Source organism: Aplysia californica, unplaced genomic scaffold (assembly GCF_000002075.1).
Source record: "Aplysia californica isolate F4 #8 unplaced genomic scaffold, AplCal3.0 scaffold00053, whole genome shotgun sequence".
Lineage (NCBI taxonomy): Eukaryota > Metazoa > Mollusca > Gastropoda > Aplysiida > Aplysiidae > Aplysia > Aplysia californica.
In genome coordinates this window covers 1,402,333-1,417,332 of record NW_004797323.1, presented here as the reverse complement: position 1 = coordinate 1,417,332, position 15,000 = coordinate 1,402,333, and the positions used below count along the sequence as shown (strand labels likewise).

The 15,000-nt window shown below is 39.4% G+C and overlaps 1 protein-coding gene across 4 annotated transcripts in view; it reads right to left on the bottom strand.

Moving 5' to 3' along the window:
* Nucleotides 1–15,000, bottom strand: part of LOC101854312 (protein sidekick-2) — a 71,410-nt gene that overhangs the window by 25,138 nt on the left and 31,272 nt on the right. For all 4 annotated transcript variants that reach the window (XM_013079487.2, XM_013079489.2, XM_035968355.1 and 1 more), the window contains exons 13-24: nt 12,563–12,760; nt 11,685–11,812; nt 10,262–10,497; nt 7,835–7,967; nt 6,852–6,969; nt 6,134–6,232; nt 4,436–4,627; nt 3,765–3,880; nt 3,036–3,290; nt 1,983–2,262; nt 1,109–1,224; nt 323–506 (exon numbers count right to left, since the gene is read on the bottom strand). In XM_013079487.2, the coding sequence (XP_012934941.1) occupies nt 323–506; nt 1,109–1,224; nt 1,983–2,262; nt 3,036–3,290; nt 3,765–3,880; nt 4,436–4,627; nt 6,134–6,232; nt 6,852–6,969; nt 7,835–7,967; nt 10,262–10,497; nt 11,685–11,812; nt 12,563–12,760 (2,055 nt within the window). The remainder of the gene's footprint in view (nt 1–322; nt 507–1,108; nt 1,225–1,982; nt 2,263–3,035; nt 3,291–3,764; nt 3,881–4,435; nt 4,628–6,133; nt 6,233–6,851; nt 6,970–7,834; nt 7,968–10,261; nt 10,498–11,684; nt 11,813–12,562; nt 12,761–15,000) is intronic.

Here is a 15,000-nt window from a genome sequence, read left to right as displayed (position 1 = left end):
CCCTTTAAGAGTTGGAACAACACACATCAATATCATATCTGTGCCCAAATGTTCCATTGTGATATCCAGATTGATGTATAAACTCTGCCATTCTTCTCTTTCTCTCCTTTTCATATTTATTCCAACCACTGAGCTAATTGCTACACTTTTGAAACTATCTACACTTTTCTTTAGGGTTTTAACATTTTGTTACCTGCTTGATATTTCCATAAATGCACATGTAGGCCACATAAACCATTGCTGATATGCAAAGTTTTAAAGTTATGCAAAAAAGACCAAATAAAAACAGACAGAAAATCCTGGGGGGAAAAAAACTACTAACCATCACTTTCCGTCTTCACTCTGTAAATGTCACTGAGAACTCCATCTCCCATACGGCTGAAGGCCAGAACTTGCACGTCGTAATCCATGAATTTACGCAAGCCAGTCAAGGTCACGTTGAAGGTTGAGGCTCCTTGCACCTTCTTGAACTCAACATCTGGAGACCATTGAGGTTTGTACTTCACCTAGATCAAATTTCAAGTTTAGAAAGTAAGGATCAAAATTTCAGAAATTTCCGTTCATGTTAAAGTAAACTGTGGATTTTATATCAAATGAACCCTTGATACAACATATTTCTTTGTCAGCGCCCTGTTTTAACTTGGTCTGTAAGAAAATACATGTCCTTAAAAAAAAAAAAAGAAAGTGAGGTCCATGGAAAAATAGAGGAAAAAGATGAATCCCCTGTGAACCCTGAGACTGGGAAAACTGCACAACTCTACATGTCTTAAATTCACATTTGAGTCTACAAATTTACCAGGAAGTGACAAGCTGTACTTAACATTTTCAATATATAGGTGGAAAGGCAGACAGTTGTTTTGAAACAAAACTATTTATCTGGGAGAAGAGAAGTGTAGCAAGAGAAGCCTAAGTAGTATGCTATGGGTTAACCCTTTTCATGGCGTCTGGCAATGTTACACGAGGCTCACAACTGTTCTTAACCTGCATTTTCACAACGTGCGCACGTCTGAAAAGAATTATTAACATGGCAGCCATGGTAGGAACATCAACAACAACAAAAAGACACAATATTGCAAAAAAAACTGTCTCAGTATAAAAAGTGACCCACCTTATAGCCAATGATGTTCCCATTCTGCTCAAGGACCGGCACTGAACCCCAGCTGACCAAGATGGTGGTGGATGATGTTGCTAACAAGTCAATGTTTGAAGGACTTTTACTAGGCACTGGGGATGACAAGGAGAAAAGGGAGAAGGTTAGGAAAGGACTTTTACTAGGCACTGGGGATGAAAAGGAGAAAAGGGAGAAGGTTAGGAAAGGACTTTTACTAGGTACTGGGGATGAAAAGGAGAAAAGGGAGCAGGTAAGGACAGTAAATTCGCATCTCATTAAATGCAAACAGCTCATTTCTACTCACCTGTAGACTAAACATTCAAATCTTCATAAACTAAAACCTAAAAACAAAACTAGAAGCAGATAAAATTAGTTAATAAATCAAACACAACTTGTCCTTCTAGATATCTAATAAGATTGTATCCTTTTCTAAGAATGTTAAAAAATAACAACTAAGAGACAATTACAAAAAGAAAATAGACAAAAGAAAATAAAAACCACTTTTATGGAAGCTTTTATGGGCATTTTGTACACAATGCCATACACACACAAAAATTCAACAATTGGTCAGAGTCACACAATACACAACATCACAATGATACAGACAATCATAGAAACACAGGATTTCTGTAGCTAGAGTTATCAATCATATCTTGTTCATAAATACACCCAAGTGATCAACACTTAAACAACGTGTCCACTGAATAACAAAGATGATGAAAATAATAATTTACAACACTTAGTCATCATAAAAAAGGAACCTCAGCAACATCAGCTTCATCAGTAAAAGTAGAGACTAAAATACCAGGATACAAACACCACTATCCCAACCCCTACACCAAACAACAAGATCGTTCAGCAATTTGCTCACCATCTTCCTCGGTCCTCTCTGACATAGTCTCGCTGGGAGCGCTGTTGCCCACCTTGTTGTAGGAGATCATGTAGATCTGGTAGTCCAGCCACTCCTGCAGCCCTGTCAGGGTGTGTTCCTGCACCATGCTGCCATTGCGGAGCTCCACCTCGGTCCACTGGTCCTCCCGGACCTGAGCCACATCTGATGGTGATGTTGAGTTGTCCACATCCAGACTCCAGCGACGATAATAGATTTTATAGCCCAGAAATTTGCCATTCCATTCCGTGCGTGGGATTTGCTACATGTGGTTAGAAAATTATTCATTTTTTATACTGAAATAAAAATAAGCACATCAAAATAATCATGGCTGCTTCTAAATGCAGGGGATTTGCTAAAGTGGTTACTTTCATTCATAACTCATTTTGCAAGAATTTACAGTACATGGACATGATATAATTGTTGCTTGGGGAAAGCGCACAAAAGAAAGATATCACAAGGGGGATGGACAAAAAAAGTAAGACCCATCAGTAGTGTCCTCAACTATTAGATCAAAACAGCTTAATTGAATTGAATTTTTTGCCATTATTTTTGTCACAAAATCCCAACACTTTATGGCACACTAAGAAGGCCATTTCAAAGGCAGAGCCATTGGTCTCCACCAAGGCATGGTGGTAAGAGACATGATATTCTAGGATGGGCAAGAAAAATTTAGACCCGTGCTTGGAAGTTAACTCGAATGCTGGTCAAATTTATAATCCCCAGCAGTACACTGGCCAGCTATTTAAACATATGGATTGATAAGGCGGGGAAAGACCAAGAGGTGCCAGCAAAAAGCATAACTGTAGACAACACAGAAAAGAAACAATTCGAGAGAGTACACAGTTGTAAGACCGACCAGCAGCACCCTCCAACCACCCACCTATCAAATGACAGCAATACACAGTTTTAAAAAAAACAGTTTCACAGTATATTATAAAGACGACAACAACAATTTAAAGCCATATCTTGGTTTAGCCAAACAAATTAAATGGATTATTTCCTCCCCTCCCTCCAAAATGTTGTATCTCTTACCCTCCAGCGCATGCGAATGGCTGTCGGACTGATGGCCCTGGGTGTCACATCGTCAGGGGGCATGCCTGGGGCTGCCTGCATGGTCTCAAATCGGTCGCAGGGCTCACTGGGCTCACTCTTGTCCACGATGTTTTGAGCAATGACACGCAGGCGGTAGCGTGTGTAAGGCCGAAGGTTCAATACCGTGATCTGGTCAGCATCAGGGTCGCTAATGTTGTACACATGAGTCCACTCTGGGTCGTCATTTACTTGAGCCTGCAAGAATATTGACAACAAATCGAGGCATGAATTGAATTGGCATATTATGAGCTAATTTTTACCCACAGATGCACATACAACATACACATACAAATACAAAAACACGTTGGTCAAGAAACACACACATATATCTATAGATATACAGAGGCGCATACACAAACATACAAAACCATATGCACACACATAGGATAAACTCCCTGCAACATGTATGTATGCACACACACACAGAATATCATAAGCTCATACAGACTCGTGTATATATATGCACTTATATAGACACGCAACCATGATCCACATTCAGTGATTATAAACCAATAACAAGTATGGCTTTTAACTAAAATATTGTGTTGAACCTAATCAACGTAAAGCCTGTTCTTTGAGTAAGCACCTAGGTGACAATATCAATAGCCTCAGCACTTACTACACCAACAAAGCAAAGCTAGAAACACTGACAAAAAAATACATGTTTACCTGAACAATCCATAAGGTGATGATTGTTTTGCCATCAAAACCCGGGATAAACTGAAGCAAGACAGACCGAGCTTCAATGTTGGTGACCGCTAGCCTAGTGGGAGGACCAGGCAGTTCTGCAAGGGAAATACAATCCTAATTACAAACGTTTGAATTTGAAGCATTTGATTGGACTGTGCCAAAGTGGTAGCTTTTGCTCCTCCATGATGGAAAACCTAGCCGTCATCAAACGTGTCAAATGGAAATTTATCTGCAAAATGCACTGGGTATTAGAAAAATGTTCTGCTCAGGCTAAGTTAAATACAACAAGTAGTCAACATGTGTTTTTTCAGGCTGCTTGTTTTGTTTTGGGTTTTTCTAGGGGATTGTTGTTATTTGTTTATTTGTTTTTCTTTTGTTTTGTTTTGGGGGTTTTCCCTTGGGGGGGGGGGGGGGCTTGACTAAAACAGAGTTCATGGAAAACAAATGTAGAAATCTTAGAGCAGCATCAACATTTACCTTAAAAATCAAGCCAGGAGTTGAAACGTTTTTAACCCTACTGCTGAACATAAGTTATGATTTTGGGAAAGCTTATTTGATTTCAAAGAATAATTTCAATAAAAAGCGGCCTTTTCATCTATGACGTTACATATATGAATCCAACAGCTTGACCTCTCAAGCACCCTTCTCACCTGGGGGAACCCCCGAGACAATCTCAGAGACACTGGGGGGTCCCGGCCCCACTCGCGTCTTGGCCTCCACAGAGATGATATAGTTGGTGCGGTACGACAGCTCTGATATGGTCTGAGAAACCACCTCTGGACCTGCCTCTTCTGTCTTCAAGGTAGTGGGGACGCCTTTCTCCTGGTACTTGATCCTGTACCCTGCACACAGATCAAAAGCATTGTTACATGAAACGACATCAACAGACACATTCTTCTAAAATAAAAATTTGTTTAGTGTTTTTTTGGTTTGTTTGGGGGGGGGGGGGGTCTTTTGGATGAGTTTAGCAACAAATTAGACTCGAATATGCCATAACAGAGGCAAAGAAGATCAAAGGCATTGTTACATGAAGAGACATCAACAGACACATTCTTCTCAAATAAAAATATTTGCACAAAATTTTCTTTTACGGATTTGCTTCATTTTTGGCTTTTGGATGAGTTAAGCAACCAACTAGACCCTAATAGGCCATACGAGAGACAAAGCACTTAGCTCTGTGTTGAGAGTATAGAAGGAACAGGGGGAAAGAAAGGGTAATATAATACACTAGTAAACACTGCACATGTGCATCCCATCATAAGTTTTCACGAGTACTTCTATATTATAAAAGTACCTGCTCACAATATGCAAAACGTACATTTATCGCCGCCCCTCGAACTGGGAGAGGAGCTAGACTTCATGCACATCCGTGGTTGATTCACAATCAGCATTTTGATTAATTCCAAGGAAATATAAAAGTTGTAATCATCCCCAAAGAAGCCATATGATTAACTCTCATAATATTTCTTGTCATGTAATTGACCTGCATTTTTCCATACAGTCATTATGTTCTGTGTTAGTAGTGAAGGAGGGAGTGATAGAATGATTAAGAAAGGGAGAGAAAGACAGAAAGGGAGGGATAGACGGAGGGAAAGAGGGAGAGAAAGAGACAGAGACAGAGAGTCAGAGAGATAGAGACAGAGACAAAGAAACAGAGAGAAAGAGAGAGAGAAAGAGACAGAGAAGAGAAAGAGGGAGGGAGAGAGAGATAGAGAGAGAGACACAAACACACAGAGAGAGAATATATTATGCTGACAGGTATGTATAATATTTTGTGTCGCTGGAGCTGATGAAAGCACACCCTCATGTTCTTCACATAGAGGATAAACAAAGTACAGTGGAAACTGTCTTATTCCGCAACCTATTGTCCAGGGGAAAAGTGGCCATGTTAGACAAGTAATCATCTTATACAGTGTCATTAAAATGTAAAAAATACACAAGGGAGGAAATGGGAAGTGACTGTTTGTACAGGTGATTTTCTTTTATTGGTGGCAGGTTCCACTGCATATCATGTCATATCTTATGTGATGTTTTTATTCTTTACAGTATCTACATAATGAATTAATGCGAGGGTGGGTGGGAGAGAAGTGAACACTTCAATGCATTCAGTGACATAATTATCTGAAAAGAAAATGAAGTCAAACCATTTTCATTCACTTCAAGGTTTTCTTTAGCAAAAGCAAACTTTGTTGTACAATGAATAGACCTATCTGCCCAGACGGAGTCACGTTACTAAGAAATAAACTGACCTTCATACGAAACACTATTTGGACCTTGCAGATCACACATTTTATTTCCCCTTATCGAGGACCATACCACAGGATTGATAAGAAAAGATAAACCTGTACCTGTAAGATTGCCATTTTTTTCCAGAGGCGGTTTCCAGTTGATGCGGAGAGAACGATCTCGGATGTTGTCAATGACAAGATCCTGGACTGGACCAGGCACTGTATAGACACAATCACAAATATGTCAACAGAATGATATATCACAGACACACTTCACAACAGAAAAAGAGCTCAGAAATAGACCTTGGAAAAAATAAATTACTTTATGATCTACCATCTGAGAATAATTACATGACTAAGTAACCTGCCATCTTAGAGCAAATATGTGACTATTGATGCAATAGCTTACCTTCCTAGAACAAATATAAGGTTAAACAACAGACTATCGTTCCCTGGATAAATAGCCTACTACTTCAGAACAAATAAAACATTACATAACCTACCATCTTAAAACAAACAAATGACTGTATAATCTACCATCTCAGAACAAATAAACTGTTAACACTTTGCCGCCTTATCTTGCCGATCGGCGATGTTTACCACCCAGTTTCTTCGGGTTTTCCCCAAAATATGATGGTAAAGTGTTAAACAACCTGGAATCATTCCTTGACGATATTATCTATCATCTATGAACAAATACACAGCTAAGCTACCTGCAATCATTATTTAACTGTGTAACCATCTTAGCACAAATAAATGATAGTAAATCTGAAATTGTATCTGAAAAAAAAAAAATACAAGTATCAACCTACATTCAGTACTTGACGATGTAACCTACCGTCTTCCAAGGTGCGGAAGGATCTGGGTGCGCTGAACGGTCCAGGCCCCGTCGCTGTCCGACAAGCTATCGTGACCTCGTACATTGTAAACTTCAGCAGATTTATGATGTCAAACGCCTGAAGAGAGAGAGCACAGTTACATGGTAACCGTTAACGCAGTAAACAAAAACATCTCAACAAACGAGAGGTGTGAAATCTTGTGATTGTCAAGTCATTTAAGAAAGTGGAAAAAAATTGCCCGGTACAGGAAACTTGCTTTAAAGCCGTGTATCATAAACTGAGAGAAAAGAAAGTATACTGGCTCCTTCAACTCTTTGCCATAACACAAAGAAGATGTGAATTTGACTCCCAAGTGGAGAAGTCTGTTTTATTGTGTACCTCAGTTTTTGGGGGGATTTTTTGGTAAGATGCTGTATCCCACTCAGACAAGGTCGACCCTGACAGCCAGGATCGAAGCAGCCTGCCCTAAATAATCTAAAATGTGTCAGTGGGGGTGTAAAACATTCACAACTAATCTACAACCATAAGAAAGACATCCCAAGTCAAACTCCATAAAACTAGTCAGAAACAGCAGGTCACAGCTGCTGAAATATCTACGGAACAAGGGCCAAATCAATCCTCCTTTGTTCCACACAATGAAAATGGCCAACATACTTTTTTATGTACACAAGGGGGCATAGTTTTAAAATTCCTTTTACTAGAATAAGACGATTTGTGAGGAAGGACCTCTGATGTACCATGCATTTCTTATAGGATTTATTTAGACAAGTGCACAGCAAGCTATGAAATTTTCAAAACAACTCAAACTCAAGAATATTCCACTGACGATTCGAGGGGATTCAAACCGGGATATCATGTGCACCGAAGATCATCAAGATACAATTAAAGCTAACACAGAGTGCTGATGCTTCTAGAACTTACAGCACACCATACCTGGTGCCCTGCACCTGTAATGACAGATGTCCGAATCAACTGAACGTACCTGTCTTCCATTGGGATTCTGTTCGTCAAACGGCACGGAGATCTCCCGTGTGTACATGCCCTGGCTGAGTTCTATCACATAGCCCTGGTTCACACCATTGATCAGTCTTGGAGGGGGAGGGTCCCATTCAAGTCTGCAATTATATCGAGGAAGTTTTAGTAAGAGTTTTATGGCACTTGCAACAGATCAAACAAGTGCAGAAGATTAAACTAGAAGGTAACAACACAAAAAATGAAGAGAGATTAGGACGATAGATAGGGGTTTTTTTTTGGTTTTAAAGAAATATATATTTTTTTACAAAGCGTTTTACAGTGCTCGCAACAGCATAAGGTCATATGAGCACGCAGAACTCATTAAACATTTTCAGTTGGTAGGAAATTTTTAATTTTGCCTGGGTAGCGGCCGAAGCCTACTCTTATTGATTTTTGACCACCAAGGGATCTTTAACATCATGTGCAACTTGCACACGACACCTTTGAGATTTTTCACCCTTGTCCGAGAAGGCAAGGTGTAGATCTTTCCTACTGGAAGGTCAGGGGTGTGGCTGAATGACAGCAGTAAGAAGGAGCCAAGTAGTAGCAATAAAAAGGCTGCAGAAAGAGTCAGGAGCCCAGAGGAGGGGGCAAAGAAGGTGAGGAAGGTGGGGGCAGAAATTGGAGACCAAAGCGGATGACAGAACATTGCTAAAGAGCAGGAAAGGAGGTGAAAGAAGAAAATTTTAGAGAAAAAAATTTTCCAATCTCTATCCAGATTCGAACCCCGGACCTTTGAATGAGAGGTGAACACCTTAACTCTTTATTTCCGGCAAGCCGCTCCCAGCGGCTCGCAGTCAGAACCTACGTGCCGGTGAGCAGCTGACAGCGGCTCGGGCACATTCCTTTACGACTTCGATAATAATTACTTTTTGGCAATTGTGGATAACAGGTCTCTTTTACCGGAAGTTCAGTCATTAGATAAAGAACTATCAAAATTGGTTTGCTAGTTTCGATTTGAAAACCCATTTAATGACATTTTTGTCATTTTTAGATTTAGCCACTAAAAAAGGGCCCCGGCATAGTGGGTTTACCCCTCTCAGAGATAAAAAGTTAACCTCTAGGCCACGAGAGTCCCCCTGATAGACGTTTGATAGGAAAGAAGAAGCAAACCACACCAGAGCACCCACCAACTACCCTCTAATGAGGAAGGGAAAGATTTTTTTCTAACAATTTTTCAGAAAAGAGCTGGACACTGCTGACCCACAAATAGGCAAGCCAAGCAGACAGAAACAACAAAGAACAATATAAAAGGAGTACAGCCTACCAACATCGTACTCCAACCTTCCGCTAGAAGACCTCTCAGGAGTCTTAAACTCACAATTTATATTATGTCAATTTTCAAATGTTCTTCCTTTTCTTTTTGCCCAAAACAAAACATCAACATTCTTCCTCTTAGAATAACTTTTTCTTAGCAGCATATCTGTATAAATTTGTTCATCTTTAGCAACACATTCATTTACCCTCTGAAGAAATTAATCATACAAAAACATACACAACATTACAAGTAAACATCACCAAAACAACATTTCTACACTTTGGATTCCCTTCTATTTTCTGGACAATTTAGGAATCTTGATAGAATAATCTTCACTAAAGGTAAGTCACCAGTACTCAGAGCTCATCATCCAAAGAGTAAACAACTAACTAAACAACTCCATTGCAATGGTGTGTTTGTAAGACTGTACATATTAGTGTGATATTGAATATAACAATGTTAATGAATTATTATGCAGTCTAACACATACACAGCAAACTCAGTGGGACATGGAAATCTTTTCGTTATGCACAAATTTCGCTAAGTATGGGTTTTAAATACAAAGAATATGCATGTATAAGATGAAATTAAGGACCTGAAAAATCTGTTCCCTATGTGCATGTTTCGTATACGTACGCTATGTGTGAGCCAAACTGTATATCATCAGCATGTGTATTAAGCCCATAAAACAAACTTTTTCAGGAAAAAGAAAAAAATTTTCATTCTTTTAACTAATTGTATCTACACTATGTATTTTTGCTTGCTTTTTTCAACATTTAGAGTTTGAACTTCGCCAAATATTTCTTGAGCATGTGCAGCCTGCACCACTGACAGATTAAGAAACTGCAATTTTTTTTTTATTTCAAAATTTTGGGCTTAGTACATTTTTTTAACAGTTGGCCAACAATATATGTATTGTACTTGCTATCTTAACCCAGATTTCCCACATGAGAATCAATAAAATGCATACTGTAAAAAAAAAAAAAAAAAAGAGTCCCAATGATGATCAATTAAAGGCATATTGTAAAAAAAAAAAAAAAGAGCCCCAATGAAGATCTATAAAAGGCATACTGTAAAAAAAACAGCTCCAATGATGACACAATAAAAGGCAAACTGTAAAAAAAAAAAAGAGCCTACCTTATGGTGGTAGAGTTGGGCGAGCTGACCACCACATTCCCCGGGGCTACTGTGGGCACACCCTGTAATGTGGTCACATAGAACGCAGAACTGTTCACCCCTCCTCCTTTCTCGTTAAAAGCTGCAATCTTCACGCGATATTTTTTGTAGTAGGCAAGGTTGTTCAAAGTTGTCTTTTTCGCATCTTTGCCGAGAAGAGTTTTCACTTTTTCAGTGTCATCAGCAAATCCTGCAACCTACATGTGTACAGAAAATTCTTTTAGGCTGAGGATTTCTTATGTTTTGGTAAGTGTTTTTATGGCACTTGCAACACAATTAGGTCACATAAGTGCAGAAGAAAAGAGGTGTTATAAGAGAGTAACACAAAAAACAAAGGAGAGACAAGGACAATAGATGTTTGATAAGAAAAAAAGAGCAAATCACACCAAAGCACCTGCCAACCACCCACAAGCAGAGGATCTGACAAATGTTCAACTGCAGGTCCTTATGGTCAAGTGGTGGGTAAGTAATAAAATGAAAACTACCCGCAATGATATCAACTGATAATGGCTATTCTAGATGGGAGGTTTCTTGTGAGAGTCATTGAGGGAAAGACAATTTAACCCTAGCTTAAAAAGTGGGCCTCCACGGCGGTGACCAGAAAGTGTACATATATTTGTACAAGTGTACTCGTCTGTAGTTTCCTTTGCAATAAAAATTTTCAAAAGAGATCTATCCATCTCTCTCTCTCTCTCTCTCTCTCTCTCTCTCTCTCTCTCTCTCTCTCTCTCTCTCTCTCTCTCTCTCTCTCTCTCTCTCTCTCTCTCTCTCTCTCTCTTTCTTTCTTTCTCTCTCTTTCTCCCTTTCTTTCTCTCTCTCTCTCTCTCTCTCTCTCTCTCTCACACACACACACACATACACACACATACACACACACACAGAGAAAGGGAGGGAGGGAGGGAGGGAGAGAGAGAGAGAGAGAGAGAGAGAGAGAGAGAGAGAGAGAGAGAGAGAGAGAGAGAGAGAGAGAGAGAGAGAGAGAGAGAGAGAGAGAGAGAGAGAGAGAGAGAGAGAGAGAGAGAGAGAGAGAGAAAGTGGAGCCACATTCACCATGTAGATCTCTATCCCAGAAGGCTGGACATGCTCATATACACAATAAGTGTTTTACTGCACTTGCAAAACCATAAGGTCATTTAAATTCAGAAGATTAACAATGTTCCAAGAGAGCAACAAGCACAAAAAAGAAGGAGGAGACATAAGGACAATAGAAGTTTGATAGGGAAGAAGGAGCAAACCACACCAGAGTGCCCTCCAATCACCTACATTCAATCAGAAATCTATACAAGCTCATGAGCACATACGCATAAAAACGCACAGCTATCATTATTACAACACACAAAAGAAAATACAAAAGTGTAAACACAAACGACAGAAGGCCCTTCACCTTGTAGAAAATATAGTATCCCCGCGGGTCTCCGTTCCATGATGCCTCCGGCGGTGGCTCCCATTGCACCACAATTTCCTGCTGGCTGCCTTGTCGGCAGAACAGATTCCGGGGGGCCTCACCCGGAGCTGGCCACACAGGACAAGACAGGCACGTGTAGTTTAGTTTTAGTTTTATAAGTTTTAGTTACAGTTTTTACAGCACTTGCAGCATAATCACGCCATATATGTGCCAAATATTAGAGATGTTACTAGATAGCAACATACAACAAAAGAAGGAGGAAAGAAAGGAATGATAGATGTGGGATAGGAAATAAGGAGCAAACAACACCAGAGCACCCGCCAACAACCCACCCAGACAGGCCTGAGTCAGCAAAAGAGCCTTCCTCATTTCCTTTTTTTCTTCTCCTCCTACTCTTCTGTTTCTTCTTCTCTTCATATCCTCCTCATGCTCCTTCTCTTATCACATCTCCTCGTCCTCCTTCTTTCTGAATGAACAGCCTTTCTGTTGGGACATACCTTTCCCAAGCTTTTTTCTCCTTCTTCTTCTCCTCCTCCTTTTTTCCTCCTCTCTCATTTACAACAAGCATCCACAAGTTATTTTGAAAGTAAACTGCATCTAGATATACTGATCATAGATTTAAAAGTTTTCATCAGCAATGAGCAGTCTTGCAATTCTTTACTCTGCTGTTGAATAACCAACCAATCTATAAAGAAAGCTAAAACAGAAGAAAAACGAAAAAAAAAAAAAAAAGATGAAAGTGGCTTGCCAACCAAGCACATTCTCTCTTACAAACTAGATGGCATCAATTGTTTAGAATGGACTATGAATATCAACACCCCCTCCAAAAAAAGAAAACAAATACAGCTGCAACTTACGCTGAGCAGGCATTTTGATAGCTTCTACTTCAGCTTTTGGAAAGGCATCGCTGGCTTCACTGGGCCCCACCAAGTTGTCTGCATACACCCTGAAGCGGTAGTAGGAGGACGGATGCAGATTCCCTACAATGGCAGACCTCGCGCTGGGATCAGCAACAGTTTTTATACTCTCCCAAGAATTCTCAATGCTTGAACCAGCTGAGGAAGAAATATAATGAAGTGAGCTATAATAAATATACCAAGAAACAGTGAGGCCCACTACAGCCCAAATGAACAGTTGCTTCTACAAAGCCTCTCGCATTCACAGATCAACTATCTCTGTATGAAAATCATTTTCTTTTAGAAAAAAAAAAAAATTGTGCTCATTTCTCAAATCTGCAGAACAGAACAAAGCAATTTACCACAATCCCATCTAACTTAACTCTTTGAAGTCATGCCCCAATTCTCTTTTTTTGTCACCGCAAGTGTGTGAAAGTGAACACATAAAAACATTTTCACCATACTAAATTACCCACCAAAATGTACAGAAAAGAATTTGGATGAAATACAAACAAGCAGATATTTATTATAAATGAAGAAAAAGAAAGAAAAAAAACTAAGGATGTTAGAAAAAGCAATTGGGTAATATCAACCAGGCAGGTCTCCAAAACTAATTGTGCAGTGCAATATAGCCAGTTGTAAATAGACACAGCAATTGCTCTGACATTTGAATGAAAAGTGCACACACCCCTTTACTAAATTTGTTGCATCACTAGTATGGGGAGTAAATTTAGTAGATTTTCACCTTCAGTCTTTTCTTCCAATAAATACTTTTCTTCTACCCTCCTCCTCTTTCCTCAAAAAAAAAATCTTGATTTTTCACTATATTATGGAGAAGAGATAGAACTGAATCTCTTATCAGTCCATACAAAATGTCTAAATGCCAGCTGTAGGCAATTTTCAACCAACATTTGTGCAATTAATTATTAATCAGAAAGATGGCAATACTAAAAAGACTTGTTACCATTTAACCCTTCCATCCACATGAGCATGTATTTTCAGCAGTACTTGTACCTCCCACAATCTCAAGAGCGTATATTCTCAATTTCAGAGGGGTACCGAATTGTGCATTTTTCAAAATTAGTGAACCTAATTAAACTTTAATTTTCATAATACTCATTCATTTTCCTCTAAACATTGTTATATGTTATTATCTAAACCTCATTACAAAGATACCATATCACTTTTTAGAATGCATGCCTGTTTTTTTTTAATACTGCTGTATTGGCTGGGACTGGGGTTAGGGAGTGGACAAAAATAGCTGGGGCTGGAAGGGTTAAAGATAATCATTACAATAATAACAGCCACGTTTAACCTGAAAAGAAGGAGAGGCAGACCATACCCACAAACTATCAATGCAACTAAGAAGACTACTAATAGGGACTGGTGACAAGACACTTCTACCTATAGACAACAAAAAGCATTCCTTAGACCTGCATGTGAGCCTCGACAAGATTGTCTGAAAATTGTGCGCACACTACACAACCCCCAATCCCCACTCTCCACGACTTTGAAGTTACATTGTACTACAGTGTGTTTCCCACTCTGGTAATCCTCAACTATGGTATAATTATGGCTAAGCTGAAGTTAAAGCAAGGCTAATCCAGAAGAAAACCTTTCTGTTTTACTTTGCTTAGCCCTCTGTCTTTTTATAACCCTGCCCAAAATGTAGACCCAGTGTGACATTCCCCTTGATCTGCTTGTTAACAATACCCAGTAGTAAAGAGCTTATTCCTTGGGATGTAAGCAAGCTTGAGGATTTGCAAGTGGTCAACCGGGCATGTTCATTTCATATTGATTTTCTTAATTGGTTACTTGAAATTTGTGTAACAATACAGTACAATTCCATAGATATATAAATTTTTAGAAGGTTGCATGCTACTCGTTTTTTTTTAACTGCTGTATTACACCCCCCCCCTCTTTACACCTCCCCTTCCAAAAAATAACACAAAAATAAAATAATAATTGGCCAAAAGTATTACATGTAATCGGCACCGCTTTATGGAAAATAGATTTAAGTTTCTTCAATAGCAGCAGGTCACAAACATGATGATTCGGGATCCAAATCGTTTTCACGATGGCAATGGTTCAATATTGCGGTAAAGTTAATCTGGAGCCCTTCATTCAGGCCATCGGGGCCTCTACTCTGCATTCTTTAGCATAGAAAGCATTTTGTATAGCGCAAATCCCCGCTGATTAGGGTGAACAACACAGACCTCCCTATAACAGACACATTTACCAACCTAGGCAGCATTATCAAAACTGGCGGCGGCACAAAGGAAGACATCATGAACAGACTCGGCAAGGCAAGATCTGCAGACAGAAGCATGATCAACATCTGGAAGTCAGGACAGTACAGTATACAAACCAAGTTAAAGCTGTATAACAGCTGTGTACTA